Below are 27151 nucleotides of genomic sequence, written 5' to 3'. Positions count from 1 at the left end.
ATGGCTTCATCAGGCCGAAATACGAGTGCGTCGACTCGCAACGAAGGACGACTTTCTCTTCAAACTCGAGGTAGACGCGCAAATGGCAGCGCAATCATTGAAAATCCCCTAGGTATGACTGTCAAAACACCAATATTTGTGAAAAGAAGCTGTTAACAGAAGTAGCCCATCTCACGGATGAAGAATTGCAGAGGGACGTCCGGTCTTTCGTGGAGAATCACATACCGTCTATCGCATACGAGGATCTCATACGTGCTGCTCGAGTTGCGAAAGATGTCCGTTTATATGACGAAGTTGCGAGGAAAGAAGGATACCACGTCGAGTCCGACCTCTTGGTGCAACTAACGGAAGATGAGAAGCGCGCTTTGCGTCGGGAAAGGGATGTTCCCTTTAGTGAAAGGGGCATGCGGATTGTCATCATCACAGTTTCCATTGCCGCTCTACTACAAGGTGGGCACAGATCCCTACCGCCAACTCTATCCATGTCTAATGTCTATTTTTCGCAACAGGCTTCGTCCAATCGTCGTTTAATGGTGCTGGGTTATACAGAGAACAGTGGGGACTTGGAGAACAACTAAAAATCAACAGTTCTGAGAATTGGAAATTCGGAGCTGTTAACGCAATACCCTTCTTTGTTGCCGCAGTTATTGGCTGCCCTCTTGCTCTCCCAATCAATTACTGGTTTGGCAGACGTGGAGGCATTTGTGCTGCCGCAATGTTGATATTCGCGAGCTCCATAGCGGCAGCTTTCTCAAAAACTTGGTATTGTCTGCTAGGCGTTAGAGTCTTTAACGGCATCGGTGCGTCTTTCTTCAATCTTTTTTTTTTTTTTTTTTTTTTTTTTTTTTTTGTTTTTTTAACTGTCCTAGCACTAACTATGTACCAAGGCATGGGAATCAAGGCCGTCAGTACGCCAATTCTAGCCGGAGAGACTGCTGTTGGGTTCTGGCGAGGATCTGCCATCTTGCTGTGGCAGTTATGGTACACAGCATGCTTTAGCTTCTCGTTCAATTCATTGACTGACATATACTCAAAGGGTCGCGTTTGGCATCATGATTGGCTTCGCTTTTAATGTCATCTTCGCACAAGCTAAAACGGGCGCAACTACACTGGCTCTTATCAATGCGGCACCCATGGTACCCAGCCTGATACTCCTGATTATTGCCATGTTCTTCTGCCCTGAATCTCCCCGATACCATCTTACAAGAGGCCCCAACTATGATGTCAAAAAAGCATTCATCAGTATGACAAAATTGCGAAACACTGAGGTTCGTAGTGCCTTTGGTCCCGTGCGGCGCGATTCGCAAATGGCTAATAAAGACTCACAGCTACAAGCACTACGGGACATGTATCTCGTGTATAAGTCACTCGAAAATGAGTCCATGAGTCTAGGCAATTTAGACGCCAACGCGTTTCGATCGCCGGGATTCTTTTGGGTCATCCGAGACTTTCTTAGACAGTATATGCAGCTTTTTCAGCAGAGACGTTTGTACAATGCTCTGATCTCTGCTTCGACTGTGAATTTGGCTCAGCAGCTCTGTGGAAGTAAGACAGTCCTAAAATGGTGACTTTTTTTTGGTGGTTTCAAGTACTAATTCTGCTGCAGTCAATGTTATGGCTTTCTACTCTGGTAAATTCCACGCCAGGTCAGTGCGCTTAGTTTCTTTTGAGAATACTAACAAGTTGCAGGATTCCTCTTCACCAGCGTTGGCAGTAGCGGCGAATACTCGAAAATAGTATCAATGTCGTATAGTCTTGGCTTCGGTAAACAATCCTTTCTTGGCCTCTCACATCATAGTCTGCCAAGCTAACGACTCAACTCAATAGGAGCGATCAACTTTTTGTTTGCACTGCCTGCTGTGAGAAGTATCGATACGCTGGGCAGACGCAAATGGCTGCTGGCAACGCTTCCTTTCATGGCGCTATTCATGCTCGGTGCAGGCTTGGCTTTTACAATTGAGACCCCAAGAATTAGAATCGGCGTTGCTGCCTTTTTCTTATTCAGTACGTATATAATTCGTCATTAGATTCCTACTGGGAATCGATCTAATGGTCATACAGTGTTTTCAGCGGCGTATTCTCCGGGCTTAGGACCGATCCCTTTTACTCTCGCGTCAGAAAGCTTTCCTTTGTCCCACAGAGAAGCAGTCAGTTGCCACCACCAAACTACCTGTATGCTTTATCTAGCTAATCTCTTTTGTATATTAGGGAACGTCTTGGGCGATTTCCATCAATTTCGCCTTTGCCGGTGTCTTGTCAATCGGCTTCCCAGTGTAAGTCGAAGACGCCTGTCTAACAATGGGTCAACTGGAGCTAATCGTTATAAAGCGTTGATTCAAGTATCAAAGCAGCTGGTGCATTATGTCTCTTCGCAGTTCTCAACGTCGTTGCCTTTGTTTTAGTCTTTTTGCTAGTCGAAGAGACAAAGCGTCGCACTCTCGAAGAGCTGGACCACATCTTTGCTGTTTCCAAGAAAAAGTTCATGCGCTACCAGTTATGCGACCACCTCCCGTGGCTAATCCGACATCGTATCTTTGGAAGCAAGCAGCCTAAGCCGGAGCTCTATGAAGACATGATTTGGGGTTCAGCAGATTGCGAAGACTTGTCGCCATTCCGGGCTGCTGATGCTATAGGACGCTATCATGAGCCAACAGTCCCAGAGGCGGTGGAATTAGCGCAGAATCGCGGTTTTGAATTCCCCCCCATCAAGGCGAGGGCCAAATCCAGCGAATATGACTTGAAGGCAACAAACAACGCCGGGCCTGTGAGCACCCGATTTTAGATGGGCGTAATGGGAGGGATGAAGCGATGAAGAGATCTCATGTTAACTCTGATAGATGTGTAATGTTTATTGTGCTATGTATAACGAGGAAAGAAGATGGAAATTAGTAATATCTTAGTGGGGTAGGTTGTTTCATGAAATTTAATATTGATTGATGCAGAGTGCTGTTGGTGATGCGTACATGCAGCTGAACATGATGAATGCCTGTATCGACCCCAGACTGCCAACCTGCTGCTCTTTTAGCCATCAACTACAAATATGCCAATCGCGATAGCATGCACCCAGAATTGAGTTTCGACTTTCGTATTCGCGATCGTCATCGGGCGGCTTCATCTTCTCCACGGCCGGATCTGCCGATTTGGAGAATCCGACGAGATCGGGGCTTCGACGCCCGCTGTGGGTAATTGCGCGCGCTATGCCTATTCTGCACCGCTGTGGCGACTGCGAGACCGCCATCTGTTACTGCAGTGGCGCCTGTGACATACTCTACTCGGGCCCCAATGCAAACCACTGTCTGTCATCCACTCCAGCCTTTTGTCTGTCACTTTCCCCGGGACTGACTCCATCTCTTATCGTCGCTGTCGAGGAGTGCGTTGCATCGCACTGCTCTATATTGTCTGCGGAAGGCTATCATGGCATCGTTTCGCCTGACAATCGAAGACGGCCAATTCCGCGATGGCCAGGGCCGGCAGGTCGTTCTCCGCGGCATCAACGTCGCTGGAGACACCAAACTGCCCAGCGAACCCAACCAGCCCTCTCACGTGGGCGACGACTTCTTCGATGGCGACAACGTGACGTTCCACGAGCGGCCCTTTAGCAAACAAGACGCTCCGATGCACTTTGCGAGAATCAAGCGGTTTGGCTTCAACACGATCCGATACCTGTTTACGTGGGAGGCCATTGAGGCGGCCGGGCCGGGGATATACGACGAGGAATACATCAAGCACACCATTGAGATCCTGAGAATTGCCAAACACTATGGCTTCTACGTTTTCATGGACCCTCACCAGGACGTCTGGTCAAGGTTTACCGGCGGCTCTGGAGCCCCCATGTGGACGCTCTACGCCTGCGGGTTGAATCCCCAGAGCTTCGCAGCAACAGAAGCCTCGATTGTTCACAATACATATCCCGAGCCCGACCAGTTCCCCAAGATGATCTGGTCTACCAACTACTATCGACTTGCTGCCGGGACAATATTCACTCTTTTCTTTGCTGGCAAGGATTTTGCTCCGAAATGCATCATTGATGGCGTGAATATCCAAGATTACTTGCAGGGCCACTTTATCAACGCATGCGCGCATCTTGCGAAGCGCATTCATGAGGCGGGGGATCTCGAGAACGAGGTCGTCATCGGCTGGGAGAGCATGAATGAGCCAAACAGAGGCATGACTGGCTACGCCGATTTGACCGTTATTCCTAAAGAGCATCCTCTCAAAAAGGGAACTTGCCCAACTATGTGGCAGACTTTCCTCACGGGAATGGGCAGAGCATGCGAGATCGATACCTGGGATATGGGAGGACTCGGTCCTTACAAGACAGGAACCAAGCTCGTCGACCCGCACGGCGAATTTGCATGGTTACCCGAAGGGTATGACGATTCAAGGTATGGATGGAAGCGCGATGCTGGATGGAAGTTGGGCGAGTGCATCTGGGCGCAGCATGGCGTTTGGGACATCGCGACGGACACCATCCTGAGGAAGGATTACTTCGCCAAAAATCCTAATACTGGGAAAACGATTGATTATCCAGAATTCACGAATACCTATTTTATGGACTTTTGGAGGAAATATAAACGGGCGTGCCGAGATCATCACAAAGACTGTATCATGCTGATGCAATATCCGACTCTGGAGCTCCCTCCCCAGATCAAGGGTACCGAGGATGATGACCCAAAGCTTGTTTTTACGCCGCACTTTTATGATGGCATTACTCTCATGACGAAGCATTGGAATAGCAGTTGGAATGTCGATGTCGTCGGTGTCCTGCGAGGGAAGTATTGGCATCCCGCTTTTGCTATCAAAATCGGCGAGACGGCAATTCGAAATTGTCTAAGGGACCAATTAGCAACTCTCAGGCAAGAGGGTATTGATCGGATGGGTAACCATCCCTGTCTGATGACAGAGTTTGGTATTCCATACGACATGGATGACAAGAAAGCGTACAAGACGGGAGACTATTCCAGCCAATCAGCTGCATTAGATGCCAATTACTTTGCGGCTGAAGGATCAGGAATGGAAGGATACTGTCTCTGGGTCTATTCCAGCACAAACGACCATGAAAGAGGAGACCAATGGAACGGTGAAGATTTGTCCATCATTTCAGTCGATGATAAGCTTCCTGCTACATCATCTATACTAAGTGAACCTTCTTTCGACCAGTCGTCCACCAGCTTGGTCAAAGCTGGCTCTGCTGTTGTGACAGCAGAAACTTTGGAAGAAGTGGGCGTCACTCCAGGAAATCTTCAACGAACACTTACGAATCCATCGATCAGCTCTGCTCCCTCCGACAAGGACCCAGAATTGACAAATGCTCCTGGCTATCGAGCCGCAGAAGCCTTTATTCGACCAACACCGACAACTGTGGCTGGAAAATTAATCTCTTCTGGCTTTGATTTACGTAAATGTACCTTTAACATCAAAGTTTCCGCTGCTCAGGCTGCGGCTGACGATACACCTACTGTAATCTTCCTTCCCGAATATCACTTCCCCAAGCAGGAAAGCGAAGTCGCAGTCTCAGCCGGCAGATGGGAGATCAACTTTGATAACAGTCAGGGCACACTGCTTCAGCTCCTAAAGTGGTGGCATCCCGAAGGAGAACAGACTTTGACGATCAAAGGTCTGGTGCGGAAGTACAATGTCGCTGAAGGCAACCCTGAAGATGCAGGCTACTTGGAGCAGTGCCAAGCGGGATACGGCTTGAATGCGGGAAATTGTTGCATTATGTGAGTGTGAAACGATATGTGCATATGTCCGCTTGGCAAAGAATTTGGAATGCATTGAGCTTTTGCATACATTGCCTGCGATTTGCTGAGCAAGCCTGCGCGATGTGGAGTTTACGGTTGGTTTTGGGATGAATTCATGAATAGGTATTCTTTTGTTCAGGTACACAGACTTCAGACAGATATTACCAGTTTGGGTGTCGAACCTTGCTTGACATGGACGGGACGCATATACAGTCATTCTTTATTGATAGCATAGCAATTTTTTGAATGTGCGGCGGTACACCGAGATGCTCAGATGAAAATACAATAGTATTCATTTGTGATAAGACCAAAGAGCGAATTCCTTGCTGCGTTAAGCCGTCCAATAGGAGCACTAGTGTATGTAATGACTGCATGTAAGTGAGGGTATCTCCACTATCACCAACAACCCTGATGGTTACGGGTTTTGCAACCTTGATGGCTCACTGCAGATTGTCTCTTCTCTCATTATCTATAGTATATAATGTGGTATACCGAAGTTCCCGTTCTTAAATTTTTTTTTTTTTTTTTTTAAAAAAAAGAAACGTTTACAACTCTCCTTACTCACTTCTTGTCACAATGGGCCAACCACGAACTTCCAAAGCGAAGAGCAGTAAAGGTCGAAGAGGCTCAAAGAAAGATGTTGTAGTGCCGTCCAAACCTCTTCCTGTGACACTCTTATCTGGCTTCTTGGTAAGCTGACCCACCTGCTTTGCCTTCATATGGTTTGGTTTACGTGGACTAACTCTCTCCAAGGGCGCGGGCAAGACTACACTCCTACAGCATATCTTGCGAAGCAATCATGGCCTTCGCATAGCCGTCATTGTGAACGACATTGGAGCGTAAGGATCATGATATTAGCCAATGGACAGGCAAAGAGGAAAATACTGATATCCGTATAGAATCAATGTCGATGCCTCTCTCATCAAAAGCACACATCGTCTTACCAAGACTGAAGAAAAAGTCATCGCGCTCCAAAACGGGTGCATCTGCTGTACACTGAGAGGAGACTTGTTGGAAGAGCTTGTGCGTTTGTCCCAGCTACAACAGTTCGACTACATCATCATTGAGAGCAGTGGTATTAGCGAACCGGAACAGGTTGCCGAGACTTTTGATTCGCGCTTGGCGGAACAGATGAGTCTGATGACCGAGGGCGAGGGTACGGCTGGCTTAGATGAGGACATGGTCAAAGTATTGAACCAGCTGTAAGCTTAAACTGGGACTTATTATTCCTTCTTTCCCACTAATGTACTGATGGGGTGATATAGGAAGCAAGCTGGTGGACTTGATAAGTTTGCTCGCTTGGATACCACGGTGACAGTCATTGATGCCTTCACTATGCTCAATGACTTTGATACGGCGGATTTGTTATCTGGTCGAAGAGACGATGTTACTCCAGAAGATGAGAGAACTGTATCGGACCTCATGGTTGACCAGATTGAGTTTGCTGATGTGATTATCTTGAACAAGATCGATATGGTAAAGTTTAGACGCAGCAAGAATTTATATTGATGAAGTATTAACGACTGGTCAGGTAAACGATGAGGTCAAGGCCAAAATCCTTGATCTCGTTAAGCAGCTAAACCATCGCGCCAAGATCTTGGAGTCCAAGTATGGCAAAGTGGATGTCAAAGAGCTAGTCAACACTGGGCTCTTCAAACTTGAAGTTGCACAATCAGGGTATGGTTGGCTGCAGGATCTGCATGCCATGACTGTTCGCGAGGTATGCTCCCAGCCGCATTCAGGATTTTCTCCCCATTTAGTCTGACCAAGATATCCTGCCATACAGGTCAATGGCAAGAATGTTGTGACGCCTAAGCCTGAGACTGAAGAGTATAATGTTCAAAGCTTTATTTATACTCGATACCGACCATTTCACCCGAGAAAACTATATGCTCTGGTGTACGATAAGTTTATCCTGCAGATGGAACACCCTGATGAGGAGGAAGATGACGATGGCGAAGAGGATGGTGAAGAACAAGAAGGATCAGATACCGAGGATGCTGAGATGGTAGACTACGAGGATATCACAAGCATTGAGTCTTCCTCAGGAGACATCACCGAGCAACTTTCTTCATCATCTCCCTCTCATGCCCCTTCAACTCCTGCAACCGCTCCGTCTCTTCACGATGACAGCAAAGACAGCAATTCTATGGAGCTCGACATGGTTATGCCCTCGAATGAAGCTATTCTAGCCAACAAGAGGGCTCATCCAACACTGGCTCGGCTCTTCCGTTCCAAAGGCGAGTATTTCCTCGCTACGAGACCACATCGCGCGGGCGAATGGTCTCAAGCCGGTGCCATGCTCACTCTCACCGGCGGGCGAGCTTGGTTCTGCACCTTGCCCGCTGAGGAATACACCACAGGAAGCGAGGATGTCGATGCCTTGGTCAAGCATGACATTGCCAAGGGGGGAGAGTGGGGAGACCGACGGCAGGAGATTGTGTTTATCGGAGAGGGCCTGGATCATGATGGCTTGGAGCAGATGCTTGATGCGTGTCTGCTTACGGATGATGAGTATGAGAGCTGGAAAGGGGTCATGAGGAAAGACGGCATAGAGGAGGAAGAAAGGAGAGAAATGCTAGAGGAGCTGTTTGAGGATGGGTTTCCGGATTGGGCAGGGGATGACGAGGAGGAGGGCCACGAGGGACATGGCCACTGATTGATAAGACGGAATCTGGTAATTTGAGTTTGTGTGGAATCATTAAAAATCAGGTAAACAATATGGGCATGGATCATATCGCAAGATTGATGATGGAGACGTGGTTACATCCATCTGGGGAGACTTCTAGAATGATGGAGCTGAGGTCGAGTGGTGGTTTCCGCCACCGCCACAAGCGGCACAAACCACGCATCTTGGCTTAGAAAGCCTGGGAATGGCACAAATGGCGCGGCACAAGCAGCTCAGCACAAATAGCGCGGCATAAATAGCTCGGCACAAACAACGCAGCGCTGGGAACATGTATATAAGACCAGCGAGTTCTGTTCTTGTGCAATTTCCAATCTGCCATCACCAAGCAAACAAACAAGTAAATACAAGCATTTCCACTTCCTACTACCAAATCACTACTATTTTCTTCAACTCCTCATCCAACATGCACCGGGGAAACTGTGGCTGCTTTTCCACTGCCGACTGCGGCTGCGGCTCTAGCTGTATGTGTCTCCGCCTTTGACATCAGCCATAGATGGAGCATCTGACTAATTGAACACGCATTACAGGCTCTTGCTCAAACTGCTCCTATTAATAAACGATAGCTGGGCTTGTTACAGCACGCACTGCTAAACAACATCAATCAATACAATACACTACTGCTCGCAAGAGAACGCCGACGTGGCATCTGAAGATGGATATCGCTCTTTTTTGGCGTTCGACTAGGACTTTTGGGGAATTTGGGATAACAATCACTCTGGGTTAAATAAATAATTATAAAATCAACGTCTTTCTTTCTCTCTATGCTTCTTTCTGTGCATGCTTCATCTTCGTGTGAATGTGCCAATGTACTGCAGCGGGACCCTGCATTCTGCAGCCAGGATTTCCCCAGATTTGGCACTCGCTGCCAGCCGAACAAGTCCTGGGGCACCCTGCCAAGTGCAGCTTCCAGTGATGTACCGCCGCTAAGACCCCCTGAGCTACGGGGCATCACCGCCTGCCTAGGCTTTCGTATGGAGCGCTGCAAGGCACTGACGGCGCTCCCCTGCCAGCTGCGTTTTCGTGTTTGTTCAGCGCCTCGCTGTTGGTAGCTGTAGGCGGTGGGGTGAAAATGTACTCAGTACCCCTGTCTGGCCACTCCCCTCACCGCAATTTAGGTACCCGCTACCCGCTACCTGCTCTGCACCGCTACCGTCGGGAATGCTGCCCAGGATTCACATGTGAAATCGATTCAAGTGGTCTCACGTGGCCACGCCCGCTGTCATCCTCAGCTACAAACAAGATGCAGACTGCTGACCCCCGTTCCCGGTGCTTGTGCCTGTGGGATGTACAAGTATTAATCGATCCCGTCTGCTCTGGCTCCTTTCCTTTTATTCCTTTCTGCTCATGTTCCACCCGGCCTTGAGGTTCATGTGAAAGCAACGCCGCCGTCACCATCGCAGCGCCGCACAGCTCCCTTCCGACAGATACGCGGCCGTTCGCGACCACCCAATGACGTTTTGGGCTGCCGGGGTGCTCGACCACAGGCGGAGGCGACGGAACGTTCAACTGCCTTAGATGGCTGCCATTGTGAGTTTCCTCCCTTGCTGAGGGTGTTTGCTGCGTTGCATCATCATCTGTTTGAAGCACTGTCCAGCGCTTTCATATCCTGGGCTGGGCATGACACGCTGGTTCGGGTACGCCTCCCCTGCGAGGCTTCAATCTCCCATATTCCAATTTTAATTTGGCCTGCTTTTCTGTCCTTTTTACTTCATTGTCCAGCTGTTGGGATCAGCTCGTTCTTTTCCTGTTCTGCCCTGTTTTCGTTTATGCTTTCTCATGCAAGGCTGCCCGTCATTGGATCGGCAACCCGCACTTTTTTATAGGGCTCGTTGGAGTGATGTCATGAAGACTCGGCTTAGCTGGCTCGTGTCTCTTGTCAGCTCTCTCGACGCCACGATTTGATTTGCGCGAAAGCTCAGACCTGATGCCTGGCCGCGTCTTCTCGCTGCGTGCCGTTGCGTCTTGAACCATCTCGCTGCTGGTGCCTTGCGCCTGTTCTTCATCTTCATGCGACATCTCCCGCGACTACTGCTGACTTTTGGCCCTTTGCGGCGCACTTCGACTCGCAGGACCTTCCGTGGATCTCACAGCTTGGCCAGCCAATGTCTTCGCGCGACGACTCCTCTCTAGGCGCCTCGCCGCCATCCTTCGACTCGCATCCAGTTCTCGGCGCCACCCCTCCCCCGACATACGCTGCCTTCTCCCCCGTCACGCTCTCGGCGACGACTCCCTCCAGGAATAGCCGTCGATCTACCGTCCTGGTCCATCAGAAGAGCCCGCTGCTCCTAGCCACCCCTCCGCAGATCACGCGCGCACTCGCCTATAGCCATCCATTTTTACTGCCGCTGAATACCTTCGTCGGGCTGCTGACATGGAGCACTGGCGATCCTTGGCAGAGCTTCCTGCTGCTGTCTGCCTTTTGGGCCGTCGTTCTATATGGCGATGTAGTGCTCATGAGAGCCGGCCCCATCGTCGTCGGCATGGGGCTGATAGCAGGCATGTATGGCCGACGTTATAGTCCTTTGAGCACCAGTGGCTGGACTGAGCCGGCACGGGCAACCAAAGATGCTGCCGCCTCCAAAAAGAATGGAGCCAATGGTAGCAGTCATCTAGAGGAGACACCAAGCGGAAAGCAGCCGGGCCATACCAGGGCTAGATCCGAAATCACCAATACAAAGCATCAGAAAACGTTGGATGAAATTGTCGATACACTTAAAGAGTTTACTGGCAGATGCAATGTTCTGATGGACCCTCTTCTCGAGATGACCGATTTTTTAAGCACCCAACGAACCCCTACCAGCGCAACCACTCGGCCAGCTCTTACAGCCATGTTTATGCGTCTTCTTATTGTGACGCCATTCTGGGTGGCTTTGACCATGTCACCTTTCAAGATTATCACAACAAGACGCGTTGTGCTACTTGCTGGAACACTTGTTTTGACATGGCATGCTAGAGTGATGCGAGTTTCTAGAACTATCATTTGGAGAAGCGCAACTGTTAGAAAACTTGCTGGAGCCATTACTGGCCTCCACTTTGAAAGTCCTCCCAAGTCCGCCTCTGGCAAAGACGGCGCAAAGGAAAAAGAATCGCAAATGAGCAAGGCATCATTTCTGGGATCTTCTACCTTACAAGTGAGCCGTCGCCGAAACGGTGCCGCACAGGGCGGTAAGAGCGCCGGCGTCAAATTCACATTTATCATATACGAAAATCAGCGGCGGTGGATCGGCTTGGGGTGGACGTCCAGTCTTTTCGCATACGAACGACCTGCGTGGACAGACGAACACAACAACGCGGTGCCTCAAAGAGATGAATTTGAACTTCCTGAAGTCGAGGATGGAAGTCGAATGCGGTGGCGATGGGTGGAAGGCAGCCGATGGCGAGTCGACGGCGTGCCTGATGAGCAAGGAGCGGTGGATTACGATGGCCCCGAAGGCAAAAATGGGTGGATATATTATGATAACAAGGTAACTTGACGAATCTCTAGCCTTTTGGACTACCATTAGTCAAACTAATATATATTCCTATAGTGGCAGAATGGACGGCGCGGATTAGATGGCTGGGGTCGATGGACGCGCCGCCGAAAGTGGTATCGCGATGCTGAACTGGTGGAAGTGGATGAATCTCAGCTTGCTCACGAGCTCGATGCTACTGAATCTTCATCCACGCTTCATACCACGTCCTACAGCACCGCCAACGAAAAGATGCGGGCCGAACCCATGATTGTCGAACCGGATGAAGACCAAGACCAATTTCCAGATGAATTGAGCACAAAGATTGCAGACGATGCAGTATCGCTACATTCAACGTCATCGCGGTTCTGGCCAACGTTGAGACGGCGCACAACTAACCAGTCGGGGGATAGTCTCCGCCTGGACAGTCAGAAACAAGAGAAACGGCGAAGTGGCAGCCAGAGGCCAAGGAGGACCAGCGACGTGGCTAGTGACATCGCTGTGGAAGATGATCCTAGTAGATTAGGCTTCTCAGTCGCTCTTGAGCTGCAAAAGCAAGGCAAAGAGGGCGGCCAGTGGGGTATTGGCGACGAAGCACGTATGAGTTTGGAATAAAGGGCTATTGGGACGCCCACTTGACTACTTGCTTTCGAATGGGGATTCAACAAACACTTGACTTTTCGGGAGGGGGGTACATGGCTTGAGGTTCTTTTTTTCAATGTAACAACAGTCCTCTTTTTTGTCGTGGCAGCATGGCTAGCGGGTTTCTGGATTTGGCGGGAGTAGCGGATACGGTATCGGCATATATACCTTGATGCCTTTGCTTCTATGAAGAATGATGAATCTGTTTCTTGTAACAAATAGAATGTTATCATTTCCCCACTTGTGGAGAGCTCAGACTTATACTTTTTCTTTTGAGGTCGTGATAAACCAGCTGGTGGCTGTCGAACTACAACTGGCTTCTAACTTTGTTATATATAGGTTTGCTCGGTTACGCCTTGATTCCCTATACTTTGCTCCTATGATATTCCTTTTTTTCCCTTTTTCTTTTCCAATTTCCATCTTCTTTTTGCTATACAACTTTATATCATACGTTGCTTTCGCTGAGGCATCATCCCCATTATCTCAAGCCATCCGTCTCAGCGCACATTTTCTTCTGAGACTGTACGAATAACCTCCATGGCAACCACTTCCACAATGGCCACGTCTCAGGCTGCAAGCAATGTCGCCTCTCCAGTTTCTTGGCCGAGTTTGGACTTACCCAGCTCTACAATAGGTGACGCTGACGAAGAAGATCCGCCGCTACAATTCCTGGAATACATGAAAAAAATGGAGAGGTTTCGCGCCCATTACTCGGGGATACACGGGGTGGTATTGCTGTTGCAGACCAGTCTTGCAATGGTGATTGTGAGCTTGCTTGTGTGCATGGCCCTGTGGAAGGCCGAAGAAGGGGATCTGGGTGATGAGTCCAGCCAAACGTATGCCTGCATACATGCTTTTCTTTCCCTCCCGTCTTGACGTTGCAATTTCTATTTTTTGAATCCCAATGGTGGATACTAACCAAGCGTATTGTTCAGGCTGGAAATCATACGTTTCGTGGCAGCCGTTTGCGCATTCGTCGTCTCGTTCTGTGCGTTTCTGGCGCACGCGATATACATTCTCTCTGAAATAGTGCTTCTCTACCTCCAAGCCGCTATTCTTCTGTTGACCGCCGTTACTGCAGCTTTTATGTGGATGGGAGGCATACAAGTGGATAATACGGTGCTGAAGTTTATCCTGGTGGGCATCAATATCCTGTTCAGCGGGATGTCGTTGCTTGCTTTTGTGATAGCGGCGGTGGCGTGGAAAGTGACGAATTCCTATAAAGAGGAAATTATGAGACGGTTTGTGTTGGAATGAGTAGCTGGATTTTTAGAAACTCTTTGGGTGCAAACGTGTGGTGTTTGTGGATTTATATGCTTTTGGATAATGCAAGGAGGATATAAGGGGCTGGCGTAACAGGCTATACTTGCGAGTACAACTTTACGTAGAGATGAATGAACCTTGATTGTTGTATAAATATACAAATACATGTACTATAGAAATACCTCTAGAGTCTGTTTTATACCATATTTAGTAAATAGCAAACTTTCCATCTACTAGAGTCTTCGCGATACTACTTAGAAGCAGAAATGGCCCAGTAAATTTCCCATCAAACTCGACTCGATAAGTCACAGCTCGGTCCGTTTTGCCCCCTCGTCTCGTATCTGGTATCCGTCTGAACGCCATTTCGGCATTTCTATTTTCCCCAATAAGCTTTTACGCCTTAATGCCGAGGCAACGAACTCTTCAATATCTGTGAGTTGAGATATTATATGTGAGGGATCACGTGGGGACCGCAAAAAGAAGAATGAAGGAAATGAGGGAACAAGGAGAATAAGCTAGAATACCAAAGGCGCTGAGATCGAATGCAAACAAGCAAATGTAACTTGGGAACTGAAAAGAGTGGTGATGATAAATCTGAGTCTTGATTCTCAGTGACAGTGTCGGTGCTCCATGCATTGTTAGTGCTGGAAGCTGAGTCTTGATGCTCCGCGACGTTGACAGTGATGTATTCGTCGACTATTTGCTCAGTTTCTTTCATTGAACAATAATAAATGAATTGTTGATTGGATTAAGTGTAATCTAGGAAGTTGATTATTACTAGAACTATATAATATATATGTACGTTATGCTGACATTGATGCACTCCGATAGCAGTTTCCTACAACAACATCTTTTACTCAATGTTTTTGACTACTTCTGACGCTACCTCGAGTGCTTCTTTCTTGCGACCGGTAGGTCTGGGTTGGGGAAGGCCAATATATGGACGACACCTCTCCGCAGTGTCCAACAAGTGATCGTCCGCCTCGAATACGAAGTCGAAGACAAGTCCATCCGCAATGAGGAGAGTGCTGTGAACAAGCTCAACGTATCAGAAACCTCCTGGGCCACCGAATGGTGGAGCTACATGATATCCTTCGACGCCCTCACCAAACGTCGCTTGCTGGACCTCACGGCCATGTTCCCCGGCATTCCCGCCTTCGTGGAAGAGGAACGCTTCAAAAAGCCAACACGCTGAAGCTATTGAAGCTTTGAAGACTACGACTTAGGGCAAGGTCTTCATCGCAGGAGGACCTGGATCCGGAAAAAAACAACCTTCGCAGTGCTCGTGGCAATAGCTGTCCTGTACAGCTTTGCTGCTGATTTCTTTTGTAAATATTAAGTAGCGCTCAAGCGATTGCTACCATGCGAGGCATCACGTTGGGGGTTACGAAAAAGAAGAATGAAGGATTAATAGGTAGACTGTAGACAAATAAATACACCCAGAATTCGATCAAATTGCACCACCACGAACGAATACTTGCATGTATAAATATCTAGGCCGATGGTACCAGAGTAAACCTTGAACCTACTGCCGAAAATATGTTTGACTTGGTACATAATTTCCGCATTCGTACTATCTCACCACAGTTGGTAGCGTATATACATGGCTAAACCATATATCGAAGTCTCATCTACATCATGTACATTTGAGACCAAAGCGCTGCAACATAAATCTCGAAGAGATCTAGAGAACTTTGTAAAACTAGTCTAAATTCTCATCATTAGCTTTTCTGTTCATCTTATAGCAATGGTGAAAGTAAAATAAAACCTCTGTTGGTCTTTTACAATCAGAAGGTGTCCCCCCCGCCCCTATAAAAGACCGCTCTGTCGCCTTACCTACTTTGTTTTGTTTTGTTTTGTTTCGTTTCGTTTCCCCCATCAGCCATCTTGCGAATTAAGAGCTCAGAACTTTATATCTGCCAAACTGCACAGATAATTCTCTCAGCTCTTACCATTCATCTCACTTCGACACCTCCAAGATGCCTCATCAAGTGTACCCCGCCATGCCATCCCCAACGGGAGGCTACTACCTTGGGGACATAAAAGAGAAACAAAAGGGTGAAGGTATGTATTCTATTTCAAGCCAGTTGTACCATTATGCGCTTGTCTTTTGTCATCAGTTGGACTAAACAAGACGAATAGAACTTACATGCCCTTACCTCACCAGCTGCAAGCCTTGCCGCTTTACGACCAAGGATGGCCGAGACTACGTCAACACAAGGATGAGGGAATTTATGAGACTCAACGAGATCGAGAAACTCACAACCCCGACCGTAGATCCAATGGGGTCGTTCAAAACCCTAGACGAGGCCATATCGAACGGCCTCGTGATATTCCACCAGCTCCGCACCAAAATCGTACTCACGGCGATGAAGGGTACTACGGGCATCTACGGGTGCTGCATCACAGATGACTTGGAAGAGTACATACGGCTCTATCGCTTCCTGGCCAAATTCGCCACCAACGAATACGAAACGGGCGTCAAAGAAGTCCTACAGCTAAGAGCGCTAAAGGAACGACAAGAGGCCATGGAACGCAAGTCAATCTCCTCTCGGCTTAAGAAGATCAAGTCAGCCCGAAAGTCAGACAATGATGACAATGCCGCCTTGGGGGAGCTGACCCGAGAACGCAATCGAAGGTTCGCCCAGCTAAATGACGCCTTGGAACTGATGGAAAAGCATTGCGTCTTCATCAACATGGCGCAGGAAAACATGGTCTGGAACGCAGCGGTTTTTTTCTCCCTCAAGGGATTCGGTCAGGGCAAGCTGTTCACAAACGGCTTCGAGGCCAAGCACTTTACGAAACTGGCCAACGGGATGTGGTCCGTCCGGATGAAATGGAGTGCCAACTACAAGGCGGAGTGGCGGCCTGGCACCGTCTGGGTGGATCGCAGGTTTGGTTGCCTCGACAAGACCAAGATTGACTGGATCAAGATGCCTCCGGCTCGCATTGTCTCTGGTCCAGGAGATATGGAATTCCGTGTGGATGTTCGTGTTCGGGATGACGTCTTCTATAAGGTGGTTGGAGATGAATTTACGCAGGAAACGCAGCGACTTTGATGCAACTGAGGCCATGGCGTTGCAGGATAATGGAATAACGAGATGATAAAATAATGAGACTATAGCTTTTGCTTGCGAATTTCATGGTTATAACTCTTTGAATCGGCTTCTGTGGAAGTGACATGTTCTTGGTAAATGTGGACTGAGATGTACCTCCTGTATACGCCCTACACGCTCTACACGCCCTATATGCTTGTTTTTTTTTCCCAAATGCTATTATTTAGATTGACTCATCCAGCCATTAACACCTGTGATTACCTTGTGTTGGTCTTTGGATTTTCCTATCCATGCTGGAGTTCCAGAGTCGCTGGCTAGTCTGATCTAAAGCAATCGATTCAGCCAGTGATTCATAATTTTTTTTTACGTACCGATTTCTTGGGTTATAAGTATATATATGAAATATGTATAATACGATCGTGTATGCATTTACTAAGAAAGCTGATTCATAAGGAAATTACTCTGGGTGTATATAAGAGACATCGATAGGCATCTCTACTCTATTCTCACCCAGCTTTGCTTTCTTTTAACATTTTGCTAATTAAATAAAGCAGTTATCTCATACTTGTCATACGCCTAGCCCATACTAATAGGTAGAAAGATGCTCACCTACAACGGTGGCTGCCTCTGTGGCAACATCCGTTATATGTATAGCGCAGAACCGACAATGAAAGTCAGTATTTCTTTTTATTTTATCCTTTGGACGATCAGAACAATAAAAGTGGCTAACTTGGGGTTACTTTAATCACAGGTTCTCTGTCACTGCAGCGATTGCCGCAAGATTAGTGGCAGCAACTATAGTGTTAATCTTCTTATTCCTGAAGCGGCATTCCAAGTAACTACTGGTACGCCAAAAGTGTTCAATAAAGTTGCTGATTCTGGCAACATTATCAATAGCTACTTTTGTGGTGATTGCGGTAGTACGATATGGCGTGAATCTGCTAATTGCGGGCCCAATAGAGTTGTCAAGGCTGGAACTTTGGATGACAGTCGCAGGATTATATCAACTGCGGTATTTGATGCAGAGGTGTTTACGCGCTCGAGGGTGGAATGGGTGCAATCTATAGCTGGTGTGAGCCAGAGAGTTGCGGGATAAGCCGTCTTTCTCGTAATGGTCATATCGTATAATGGGTTGTTTGTTCATGTATTCGTGGGTAGCCGGTGGCCTGAGATGGACTAATGAAGATGGAAAACAATCAGCCACGAAAGTAACTGTGCGTTCTGAATCCAGGCCCATATAATAAACAAGTTCAAAATTTGAGTTACAGTATGATATATTCCGTTTGTTGATTGCATTGTGGTTTTTATTGGCTTCATCACTGCGAAACAGTCAACTTGGATAACAGGGGCCATTAGCTCCCATCATCACACGCAAAGTGATATATGGTAGCAATTGTCCTGTATTGTGAGTCATGCCGTGGGAGGAATCAGATCTTCCACCGACAATGTAACGCGCGTCTCCGGGTCAGTGATCGTCGATGTCGGAATATTTTCCTGAATCTTTGAGACAAATTTTCCGTTTATCTGTTAAGCATATCTGCTTTATTCCATCTTGATGTTATGCAGGATAAATACCTATTGAAATCTTGTGTCTTACACAACGCAAACTTCAAACTATGTCTTGTACATAAGTGTCGGCCCACTCCGCAACAACCGGACGCTGAGTAGAATTACAGCGCAGGCAGCAAGACACGAGCCGCAGAACAACTGGACACCAAGATACGACCCAGTACGATTGACTATGGTCCCGCCGATTGGAGTTCCAATCAGTAACCCAATAGACTCGAGTGCAAAGCACATCCCAAGCCGAAGCTTGCGGATGTCCTGAGTAATCTCCATCATGACCACCGCTATCAAGGACACGAACGCTCCTGAGAAGAATCCGTACAACGCAGAAAGCGCGATGATTCCCGAGGCACTGTTTACAGCAACCCAACAGTATGCTAGAATAGCCGTAATAGTCAATGCTGGGAAGAGGATATTAAGTGACCCTGCGTAATCCGCAACAAAGTTTGGACCGAACCGGCCAAATGTCGACGCAGCATTTAAGATTGCAACAAGATAGAAGCCAATGTTAGCATCCACAACCCCAGTTTCGATCGCAAAAGGCTGTACGTAAACTAGAAAGTTATAAAAGCCTAGGAAACCTAGGAAGCAGGCCAAGCAAAAGAGCGAGTATTGAGCTTCTCTGAATGCAGAAAGCTGCAGCAGCGCTCTTTTTTCCTGTGGTTTGAAACGCTGTCGCATTACACCAATGGAAATGACACAAGTCGCGAGAGAAAGCAAAGCAATAGTGCGGGTCGCCCAGGGGAATCCTATCTTTACTTCAAGCTGACGAAACATGATGGGGAAAAGGACTCCGCCAATACTACTGCCGGATGCAGCAATGCCATTTGCCAGAGCTCGCCTCTTGTGAAAATATTGCGGTAGGAGCGCAACCGATGGAACGAACAAGAAGCCAGCTCCAATCCCAACACAGATGCCCTGTGCCAGCATGATCTAATAGTATTTTGTTGAGAGGCTCGTCATCATCATGCCAAGAACAAGAAGAAAAGTGCCGGTTGGTAAAAGAGATAGAAATATCCTGCGTCAAAGAGCGGGCCGCTAATGACGCCAACTACCATGAGCAGGGCTGACTGAACGGATCCAATCCAAGCAATGGATGACGGCGACATGTGTGATAGAATGCGTTGCTCATAGTACGTTTCGAACACTCCAAAGGAGTTGATGATTCCCCTGGATATGAAACCGTGAGACAAAGATTGAGAATAGACAACAGTGTGCACTCATACCATGAACTGAAGTAAAGGAAAAAAGACCCGAGGACTTGTAGCCAAGCTTTGACACCGGTGTCGAAGTCTTGCTTCATGGTATCATGTCTATCGTTTTGGGGCAATGCTGTTCCATCGTCACTTTGGCTAGCGGAACAAAAGTCCTCTTTGCAGCCGGGACGGGTTTCACCCATTCTGGATTGATTCCAATGAGGATGATGGTGGGCTTGTTTGCGATATTTCGGTAAGAGGATGCGAAGATGCTGTTGTTCATATGCGCAACGCTAACAGACCGACGATGTTTCATCACTCTAGAGACGTAGGGTTGAAGTGAGAATGGGAATCTACTTGATATGATCAAGTATATTCCTTGTGTAAACATCGTTTCCTCACCTCCGCATGCATTCTTCGAGTCAAGTACGGCGTCAACGGCGTGTAGAGCGGCATAGTCTAGCCATTTTAATTTGGCATCCTCTTTGCGACTGCATCTGTCAAAGATAAGTGCTTCGAGATATCCGATCCATAGAGAAGGTATCCATACAGCGAGTATCAGGAGACACCACACCGCAGAAATGAAATGGACCATTTCTGCAGATGACGGATGCCATCACAGTAATGCTTTTACTCATGATAAACCGAGCCTTTGCCATTTCATCTCATGCATTCTGTGCGAATTGGCGGGACCATCCTTGACCGTGCTAGGTCGTGTTAGCACCGCGCCGTAGACGCCGCAAACGCCATACACGCCCAGTCATCGCCTCTCTTCCATCCATGTCCAGCTCACCACGAAGATTCGTGCAGTCTTGTCGAGAGGTGGCTTTCAAGATACATCTCCCGCATCAACGGCCATGGACACCCCCGACCTCTACAGCCTGTTTGATCTTGACGGGGCATTCAGCCTGCAGTCGGAGTGCGATGCATTCCTGCAAACGCCAGAGACCACCACCTCGCCCGTGGCTCATCCAGCTCGCACTCCAGAGCAAGATGCGATTCCGCAACAACGCCAGAGACGATATGCTCCGCGAAGCCGTCAAGGCTGCCTCACCTGCCGTGCCCGCCGGAAGCGTTGCGACGCTCATCGTCCCGTTTGTCGCACTTGCACCCGTCTCAACGCCGAATGCCGGTGGCCAGACAAGCTTCAGATTCCAGGATCCAGCAGTGCAGCAAAGGCTCCAAGAAGCCGGGATGCGGCGACTACAGCCCCCGCGGATCTGGAACTGTTCAGTTCTCAGGCCGGCAATGTCGACGTTGGTTGGGCAGCAGATGCATATCCGACAGCATCGACGACTGCACATGGAAGCGTACCAAGGAGTTTGGCCGTTGAAACAACGTCTGGACGTCGGTCCAGCCCTGCCGAAGCTTCTCTCGAGCGCCACTTGTTGACCTACTACATCCATGCCTTCATTCCTCAAGTAACCGTCGTCCAGTCATCATCCAACTTTTTCACGTCTCTATACATTCCCATGGCCTTCCATTGCACCGGGGTCATGGATGCCATCATCGCCTGTGCTGCGGCTCATCTTGCAAAGTCAGTACGCGAACCAGAAAAGTCCCGTGAGCTCAGCTCAATGGCCATCCAGCGCCAGCAGCGAGCGCGTGAGTTCATAACAGAACATACGGAGCGGCCCGAACGCTCAGAATCGGGAGAGTTCACGCTTGAGGTTGTTGTCGTCCTCTTGCTCCTGATTGGGCTAGAGACTCAAGCAGGAGGTCGAGGTCTGAGATGGATGCAACGGGTCAACTGCGTACGGCAATTGCTTCAAACATACCCAACAACGGCGGCGAAAAAATGGAGTGCATGGGAGATGGATTGCGTTCACAGACACTTTTTATATCACGATGTGATGGCTCTCATCATGGAGGATGTGCTGGACCCAGACACGCGAGCGCATCTGTTGAATAGAAGCGGTCTCTTTAGAGACTGCGCCGCAACTCTCTCGGCACCACGGACGCAGGATCTGTTGGGCCGGGCGGTTGCGACGGCGGCCATCCCTCCCTTGGAATTTCTTCAGGGCGAAAACGTCGCTCAAGGCGTTGATTGCCTCCTTGGGTTGTCCAGGGGTTTGTTTGGCATCATTACTCGGCTGAGAGATTTGCCCAGTCGAGATTCGCAGTTCATTGGCATGGATGCGCCTGAGTTTCTCAAGCTTGAAGCTGACCTTTCAAACTGGCAGTACGACGATGAAATGGCATCGACTTTAGACCTCAACACCCGTTTGGATCTGATCGCACTTGCTGATTGTCATCGTCTTGCGGCGCTAATTCTGCTCTATCGGCGATATTCCAGCCGATCGTATTGTTTACCACATATAGCATCGCAAATCATGTGCACTGTTTCCAGAATAACCCCGACCAGTGCGGTGGTCTCTGTTCTGACTCCGGTTCTATTCCTGGCTGGTGCTGAACTGAACTCTGAGGTGGACATGACACTGTGTGTGGCGAAACTCAAGAGCATGAGGGAGGCCAGCAAGATGATGAATATAGTCTCTGTAGAGGAAGTACTTCGAGTTTTATGGAAAGAGCGGTTGCAGAATAGGATTCAAACAGATTGGCTAGAGATCTTGCGCGCTCGGCGATGGACCTTTAGTCTTGGATAATTGAAAGAAATGCTAGACATGGTTCGAGCCCGTAAATGTATTGGCATCTCTCCTTGATTCGTCCAATCGGGCACCCAGCAAGGCAATCTTGCGATATTGTACATGGTTAAGATGATCAAGATTGCCATTTCTTTGTATATATTATCTCGCAAGGCTAGTATAGACTTCGACGACGGTCATGTTATAGTCAACTTTGCAGCCTAGAGCGGAAAATTCTTGCGAATCAGCGATTCCTAGTAGGTCAAACACTTGTCTCGCGGGTCATTAGATTCTTGTTGTCGGTATCATTCCCAAAGGCTTGTCAATGTCGCGTCCAACGCCGCTGGCTGGAATGTAAACGTGACCAAATGAGGGAAGCTGCCCAGAGGTTTGACACTGTTAAGTTTCCGAATCTGCCATCAAGCAAATGTCCAGGTGGCTGCGAAGCATTCTTCTTAGGATACAGAGCACTTTCTTTGGAATTGCAATGAATCGCAATCAAGGCGAATATATGTAGAATAAACAGCAACGTACGCGTGGTGCTAATAATAACAAGGCACTCTACGGCTTTAGTACATGTTTCACTCTCCCCTACACGGGTTATTTGTACTAATGACGAGGCTATAACACTAGGCGGAAAGGCTTCTTTGACAGGCCGAAGTAATATCGAAGCTGATTCACAACCCATTGGCGGCAGCGGCGATGATAAGAAGACGAGGATTGTAAGCTAAAGAGACACCGAGTCATCTGTCATTCCCAATTTCGAACATGAATGAAATTGACTCGATTAAGAAGCATACACCAGTTCATGAGAGTACATGCGCGAAGAATGAGAGAGCAGCTATTATCTAGGTATATTTAGACTCGACTTATCTAGAAGGTACTATTAGATTCAAAAGCTTGAATAGCTTGTTATACATTGCAATCGCTTCCACAAGTGGGAAATTAACCGACAATACGATCTACAGAGTTTCCATCTGATGCATTTCTACACGCTCAGAGACACAATACACCTCACTGTATATTATCACAATCATCAAGCACCTAAACGCCATACTAAGGTCTATTAAACAGATATTGGCGCATATTATCATCTTTTTAGGCTGACATTTACTCCATCCTTGCAAGTTGTCGCAAGAGCATATAGTTCAATCCACTCTGTATCTTCATTTGCCTTAATCGTCTCAAAGGTCTGTACCATTCTTGATACTAAATAATGAGTTTCCAAGAGGGCAAACTTTTCTGTCTTGGCGTATTAGTATCCATTACACTCTTAAGCTCTCATACGATACTTACGGCCAATACAGATTCGTGGCCCGCCGTTAAACGGCAGATATCCCCAGCCTGGCCTAAGTCCATCCCACCTTTCAGGCACAAATGCTTCAGGGTCAGGTCCAAAAACACCAGCATCTCGGTGCATAGCGTAGATATTATACATGACGAGGTTTCCTTTTTTGACGAGAAGAGGTGAATTGCCGTCTTTACCGCCACCGTGTGGTAGAATCGTGTCTTTCGAGGCCTCTCGAGCATTGGTCGGAATTACAGGATGGAGTCGCAAAGCTTTTGACGACATTAGCTAAATGGCATATATGACGAACTGAGCACCCTGAAATTACATTCTTGAACACACCACTTCAGATACTCCATGCTATTCAGCTGATTGCTTGTTGCTGGCTTAGTACCCGCAATTGAAACAACTTCGTATCTCAGTTTTTCATAGATATGCGGCTTCCTAGACAACACAAAAAATAAGTTGCTTAGGAGACAGGCTGTGGTATCTCGACTCGCAACCAGTATATGGAGGATCTGGTCTCTCAGCTGCTTCCGATCTGTTGTCAGGGCTGCTAAACCTTGCAGAACATTAAGTCCAGAGTTTGCGGCCTCATCATGCTCTCGCTCTTTGTCCAAAGACGCACTGATAAACTCATCAATGTACTGGAACACGCGGCTTCGTGCCTTCATTGCCGCAAAATTGAATGAAAACATTTGGAGCGGACCGAGCTGCATTTTCCTGACAATCTCCGTAGAGCACGTCAAGTAATCGTCTACAAACTGCTTTTCTTTGGCATGGCTGGACGCGCGATCAAGTACATGCGTCGAGTGGCCCATGAGGAAATTCGTCGCAAAGTCCATGGTGAGCCAGAAGAACAGCGGCTGTAGATCAACCGTGGCCCCATCAAGAGGGATTCTCCTAAGCAGAGCCTGAAAGTGGGTTTCAAGCATGTTGACCATGTCGTCCTTGTTCTGCTTCGCGAAACAAGGTCGCAAGACAGCTCGAGCATGTGACCACAAGTGTCCGTTCAAGGTGAAGATGCCACTTCCGAGAAGCCCCATCATGGCATTCACGCGAAGGCGGGGAAGCTTGAAGTCATCGAAGCCAGAAGCCAGAATGTGTTTAATATTCCGGCTATCACATGTGTAGGTGGCTTCCCATGTCCATCTTTGGCATACATAGGTCGGTCCCAGTTGCCGAAACGTTTTATAAGTGTAGTCGAGATATTTGTCGATGGGCTTTGTGAAGAGGCAATCGTAAATAAAGTCAAATCCAATAAAGCGGTCTTTTACTGGAGCTTTGGATTGAGCATCCTTGCAGCCTTTTGCTCGTGAAACTTGGCGCTGGTGGATTTGATGGCATATATAGTGAAAAGTGTAAGTGGCGAGAAGGAAGAAAAGACAAAGTATTAAACATCGAGTATCAAGAAGTGAAGACATCACTCAGAATTTGTATAGGAATTAAATTCAAAATTAAATAGTAGTATTAATCGTCCCGATGGCGCGTCTTGGTGTGCTAAGATGAAATATCGCGACTCTTCCTTTGGGGCCATCTCTCTGAGTAGCACGCTTTCCATCCTTCAGATCTTGGGGGGCCACATCGATAATCGACTCAGAACGATACGTATATATGGTACTTTGCCATACAGCATACATACTTTCCTAAGAAACAAAGTCATGGGAGCATGCACAGAATCCCGGGAGCACATGGGCCCTGGCAGCCAACTACGGACGCAAGATTTCGGGAAAAGGGGCTCGCTCTATGCCCTTTCACATACGTCACAGCACTTCTAAGAAAGGTGTGTTTCACCAATATATATCAACAAGTGCTTGCACACATAGGACCGAATAATATCAATAGTCTCCTTCTCGTGTTCCTGTTTTCTGCTGTGGAACTTTTGGGTGCAGCAGCTAAGCATGTATGGAAGCCTTTGTTGACGCGTAGAAGTTCAGTCACTGGCTTCTATCTGCAGTCAAGGATTATAATAATAGAAATTTTATGACAGAGGGGAAATGCTTTGACACATTTGTGATCTGTCATTTAATGAAGACTCGACAGCACCCCCCCTCTGGATCCAAACTCGGCCCAGCTCTTGATTGAAAACATGTAATCTCAATCACTAGCCTTCTCCGCACCATGCAGTCACACACAGCATTTCATATCTACTGCCTACTTGTAGCATGTAAAACTAGGATGTTTAAGATCCTGACAGCTGTATGTCTCGCAACCATACAGGATCGTGCTGCTCAGATAGCTCAACGCCGATCCGACAGTGGCATTGCACGCCATCATGTGTGGAGGAAAGCAGATATCCGGCATAAGCAATCCCTTTCTCCCGGGAATTACCGCGCCGAAGTGGTTAGCCGCAGAAACGTGGAGCCAATGGGCGCTGGTTCTCCTCGTGTGAGTGACGTGAAGATATTACGAGATGCAACCACTCGAGACACGACTTGGGAGAATTGGATCAGAGATGCGTTTCTCAATGACATAGTACATGCCGTATTCACAGTATGAGACTATAATATATCGGTTCTTAAATTATTTGTCAGGTATCTCCCAGTAAATCTACTTTGATCACTACCTATCTATAGTGAAGCAGTCGAGTTTGACTTGGGGGGGGGGGGAGATTGTCAAAATGCCGCCAAATTAATTTTGATCAAAGGTTTCTATACGAACTGTTTATCTATTTTAACCAAAGCAAAAAAATCAGACGGCATCGGTCGAGACAAAAGATGAGGTGGTGCTAATACTTCCTCCGTACCCGCTTCTGCTTAATTGCTACGTTACGCTCATGTCATGTATCGGATGAAGGCTCCTCACTGCCTGTATTACCTCTACTTATCATTTAATCTTCGCTAATAGCCTGAACTGGCCCTTCAAACTGCCTGGTATCAACATGGTAGATCCCAGTTGAATGCAAATTGAGTGAAAATGGATTGGATACCAAGCGAACATTGACTTTACCCACGAGAAATAGAGTATGTCAGTACCATCTAGACTTTTTTCATGGCTGCAGAGAGTCTCAGACATTTAAGATGTGTGCAACTTCGGACCAGCAATCCATGCCTTGAAGAGCTTATTTATTTTCGCCTCGTACAAGTTAGCCACGGGAACATTCAGCTACCGCCAGCCCTCTGTCTCCCCCCCCTTTTCCGATTTGCCGTCAAGATTCAGCCATACCCTACGCTTTATTGAATCACCTGTCTTAAAAATGCATACGCTACTTGCCGGGACTTGGTATGGTGGTGTTACCTCATGTAGAGATTCTATTCGGTTCGCTGCCAGGGCGAGTGGCGCTGTTCTTGGCAAATCATAGGAGAGATGCCGGGTATTGTATTACAAAGGTGCAGTATGTCTCGACCAACATCTGCAAGGTGGATCAAATGTGCGTTAGGTACCCAAGCTAATGAAGAGCATGAAACGGTTTCGCCCACGATCGTTACAGAGAGTTATCTTCTAATGAATACCTAGAAGTTGCATCGAAAGAGAAGACTAGAGATAAGGGGTAAAAGAGCAAGCGTTCCGGATGACTCAAAAATCTCACAAATATCTTTGCTCTTTATCACATTGGATTTTACCATTAGCAACCAAATTATATATGTTGCTGTTGATACGTCAATTTTGACATCAAGACTCTATTCATCTTTACCTCCGATAACATCACTATCTGTTATTCTATAACTCAACT

At 47.7% G+C, this 27151-nt stretch overlaps 13 protein-coding genes across 14 annotated transcripts; 10 read left to right on the top strand and 3 right to left on the bottom strand.

Annotated features, from left to right (window-relative positions):
• TrAFT101_003189 (uncharacterized protein) lies at positions 1–2904 on the top strand (the record flags this gene model as incomplete). The annotated part of the gene is made up of 12 exons (XM_024902363.2): positions 1–112; positions 166–450; positions 510–800; positions 888–981; positions 1037–1268; positions 1329–1545; positions 1607–1630; positions 1690–1764; positions 1828–2004; positions 2062–2147; positions 2209–2273; positions 2329–2904. The coding sequence occupies 12 exons, from the start codon at positions 1–3 to the stop codon at positions 2780–2782; spliced, it is 2112 nt and encodes a 703-aa protein (XP_024764314.1). The 3' UTR covers positions 2783–2904.
• Positions 2905–3303: 399 nt separating this feature from the next.
• Positions 3304–6057, top strand: TrAFT101_003188 (uncharacterized protein). The gene has a single exon (XM_024907678.2). It carries the CDS (start codon positions 3415–3417, stop codon positions 5725–5727), a length of 2313 nt encoding a protein of 770 aa, XP_024764313.1. The 5' UTR covers positions 3304–3414; the 3' UTR covers positions 5728–6057.
• Positions 6058–6184: 127 nt separating this feature from the next.
• On the bottom strand, positions 6185–6463 carry TrAFT101_003187 (uncharacterized protein; the record flags this gene model as incomplete). Its single annotated transcript, XM_066126810.1, has 2 exons — positions 6185–6213; positions 6310–6463. 2 exons carry the CDS (start codon positions 6461–6463, stop codon positions 6185–6187), a joined length of 183 nt encoding a protein of 60 aa, XP_065982917.1.
• A 412-nt stretch (positions 6464–6875) lies between these two features.
• On the top strand, positions 6876–7253 carry TrAFT101_003186 (uncharacterized protein; the record flags this gene model as incomplete). Its single annotated transcript, XM_024906399.2, has 2 exons — positions 6876–6946; positions 7010–7253. 2 exons carry the CDS (start codon positions 6876–6878, stop codon positions 7251–7253), a joined length of 315 nt encoding a protein of 104 aa, XP_024764312.2.
• Positions 7254–7449: 196 nt separating this feature from the next.
• Positions 7450–8403, top strand: TrAFT101_003185 (uncharacterized protein; the record flags this gene model as incomplete). The annotated part of the gene is made up of 2 exons (XM_066126809.1): positions 7450–7464; positions 7531–8403. 2 exons carry the CDS (start codon positions 7450–7452, stop codon positions 8401–8403), a joined length of 888 nt encoding a protein of 295 aa, XP_065982916.1.
• Positions 8404–9670: 1267 nt separating this feature from the next.
• Positions 9671–12775, top strand: TrAFT101_003184 (uncharacterized protein). Of its 2 annotated transcripts, XM_066126808.1 has the most exons (3): positions 9671–9960; positions 10503–11897; positions 11961–12775. In XM_066126808.1, the coding sequence occupies exons 1-3, from the start codon at positions 9949–9951 to the stop codon at positions 12495–12497; spliced, it is 1944 nt and encodes a 647-aa protein (XP_065982915.1). In that variant the 5' UTR covers positions 9671–9948; the 3' UTR covers positions 12498–12775. The 2 variants fall into 2 exon arrangements, with proteins under 2 accessions (XP_065982915.1, XP_024764311.1); XM_024907677.2 differs by having other exon boundaries at positions 9671–11897.
• A 304-nt stretch (positions 12776–13079) lies between these two features.
• On the top strand, positions 13080–13781 carry TrAFT101_003183 (uncharacterized protein; the record flags this gene model as incomplete). The annotated part of the gene is made up of 2 exons (XM_066126807.1): positions 13080–13360; positions 13460–13781. The coding sequence occupies 2 exons, from the start codon at positions 13080–13082 to the stop codon at positions 13779–13781; spliced, it is 603 nt and encodes a 200-aa protein (XP_065982914.1).
• Positions 13782–14190: 409 nt separating this feature from the next.
• Positions 14191–14982, top strand: TrAFT101_003182 (uncharacterized protein; the record flags this gene model as incomplete). The annotated part of the gene is made up of 2 exons (XM_066126806.1): positions 14191–14219; positions 14748–14982. 2 exons carry the CDS (start codon positions 14191–14193, stop codon positions 14980–14982), a joined length of 264 nt encoding a protein of 87 aa, XP_065982913.1.
• Positions 14983–15710: 728 nt separating this feature from the next.
• TrAFT101_003181 (uncharacterized protein) lies at positions 15711–16858 on the top strand. Its single transcript, XM_024903507.2, has 2 exons — positions 15711–15851; positions 15930–16858. The coding sequence occupies exons 1-2, from the start codon at positions 15767–15769 to the stop codon at positions 16844–16846; spliced, it is 1002 nt and encodes a 333-aa protein (XP_024764308.2). The 5' UTR covers positions 15711–15766; the 3' UTR covers positions 16847–16858.
• A 1825-nt stretch (positions 16859–18683) lies between these two features.
• On the top strand, positions 18684–18842 carry TrAFT101_003180 (uncharacterized protein; the record flags this gene model as incomplete). The annotated part of the gene is made up of 1 exon (XM_066126805.1): positions 18684–18842. The coding sequence occupies one exon, from the start codon at positions 18684–18686 to the stop codon at positions 18840–18842; it is 159 nt and encodes a 52-aa protein (XP_065982912.1).
• Positions 18843–19708: 866 nt separating this feature from the next.
• TrAFT101_003179 (uncharacterized protein) lies at positions 19709–20200 on the bottom strand (the record flags this gene model as incomplete). Its single annotated transcript, XM_066126804.1, has 1 exon — positions 19709–20200. One exon carries the CDS (start codon positions 20198–20200, stop codon positions 19709–19711), a length of 492 nt encoding a protein of 163 aa, XP_065982911.1.
• A 262-nt stretch (positions 20201–20462) lies between these two features.
• TrAFT101_003178 (uncharacterized protein) lies at positions 20463–22211 on the top strand (the record flags this gene model as incomplete). The annotated part of the gene is made up of 1 exon (XM_066126803.1): positions 20463–22211. The coding sequence occupies one exon, from the start codon at positions 20463–20465 to the stop codon at positions 22209–22211; it is 1749 nt and encodes a 582-aa protein (XP_065982910.1).
• A 1069-nt stretch (positions 22212–23280) lies between these two features.
• Positions 23281–24527, bottom strand: TrAFT101_003177 (uncharacterized protein; the record flags this gene model as incomplete). Its single annotated transcript, XM_024909544.2, has 3 exons — positions 23281–23432; positions 23487–23750; positions 23807–24527. 3 exons carry the CDS (start codon positions 24525–24527, stop codon positions 23281–23283), a joined length of 1137 nt encoding a protein of 378 aa, XP_024764304.2.
• Between the last annotated feature and the right edge of the window lie 2624 nt (positions 24528–27151).

This window comes from Trichoderma asperellum, chromosome 2 (assembly GCF_020647865.1).
Source record: "Trichoderma asperellum chromosome 2, complete sequence".
Lineage (NCBI taxonomy): Eukaryota > Fungi > Ascomycota > Sordariomycetes > Hypocreales > Hypocreaceae > Trichoderma > Trichoderma asperellum.
This window is presented reverse-complemented; position numbering and strand designations above follow the sequence as displayed.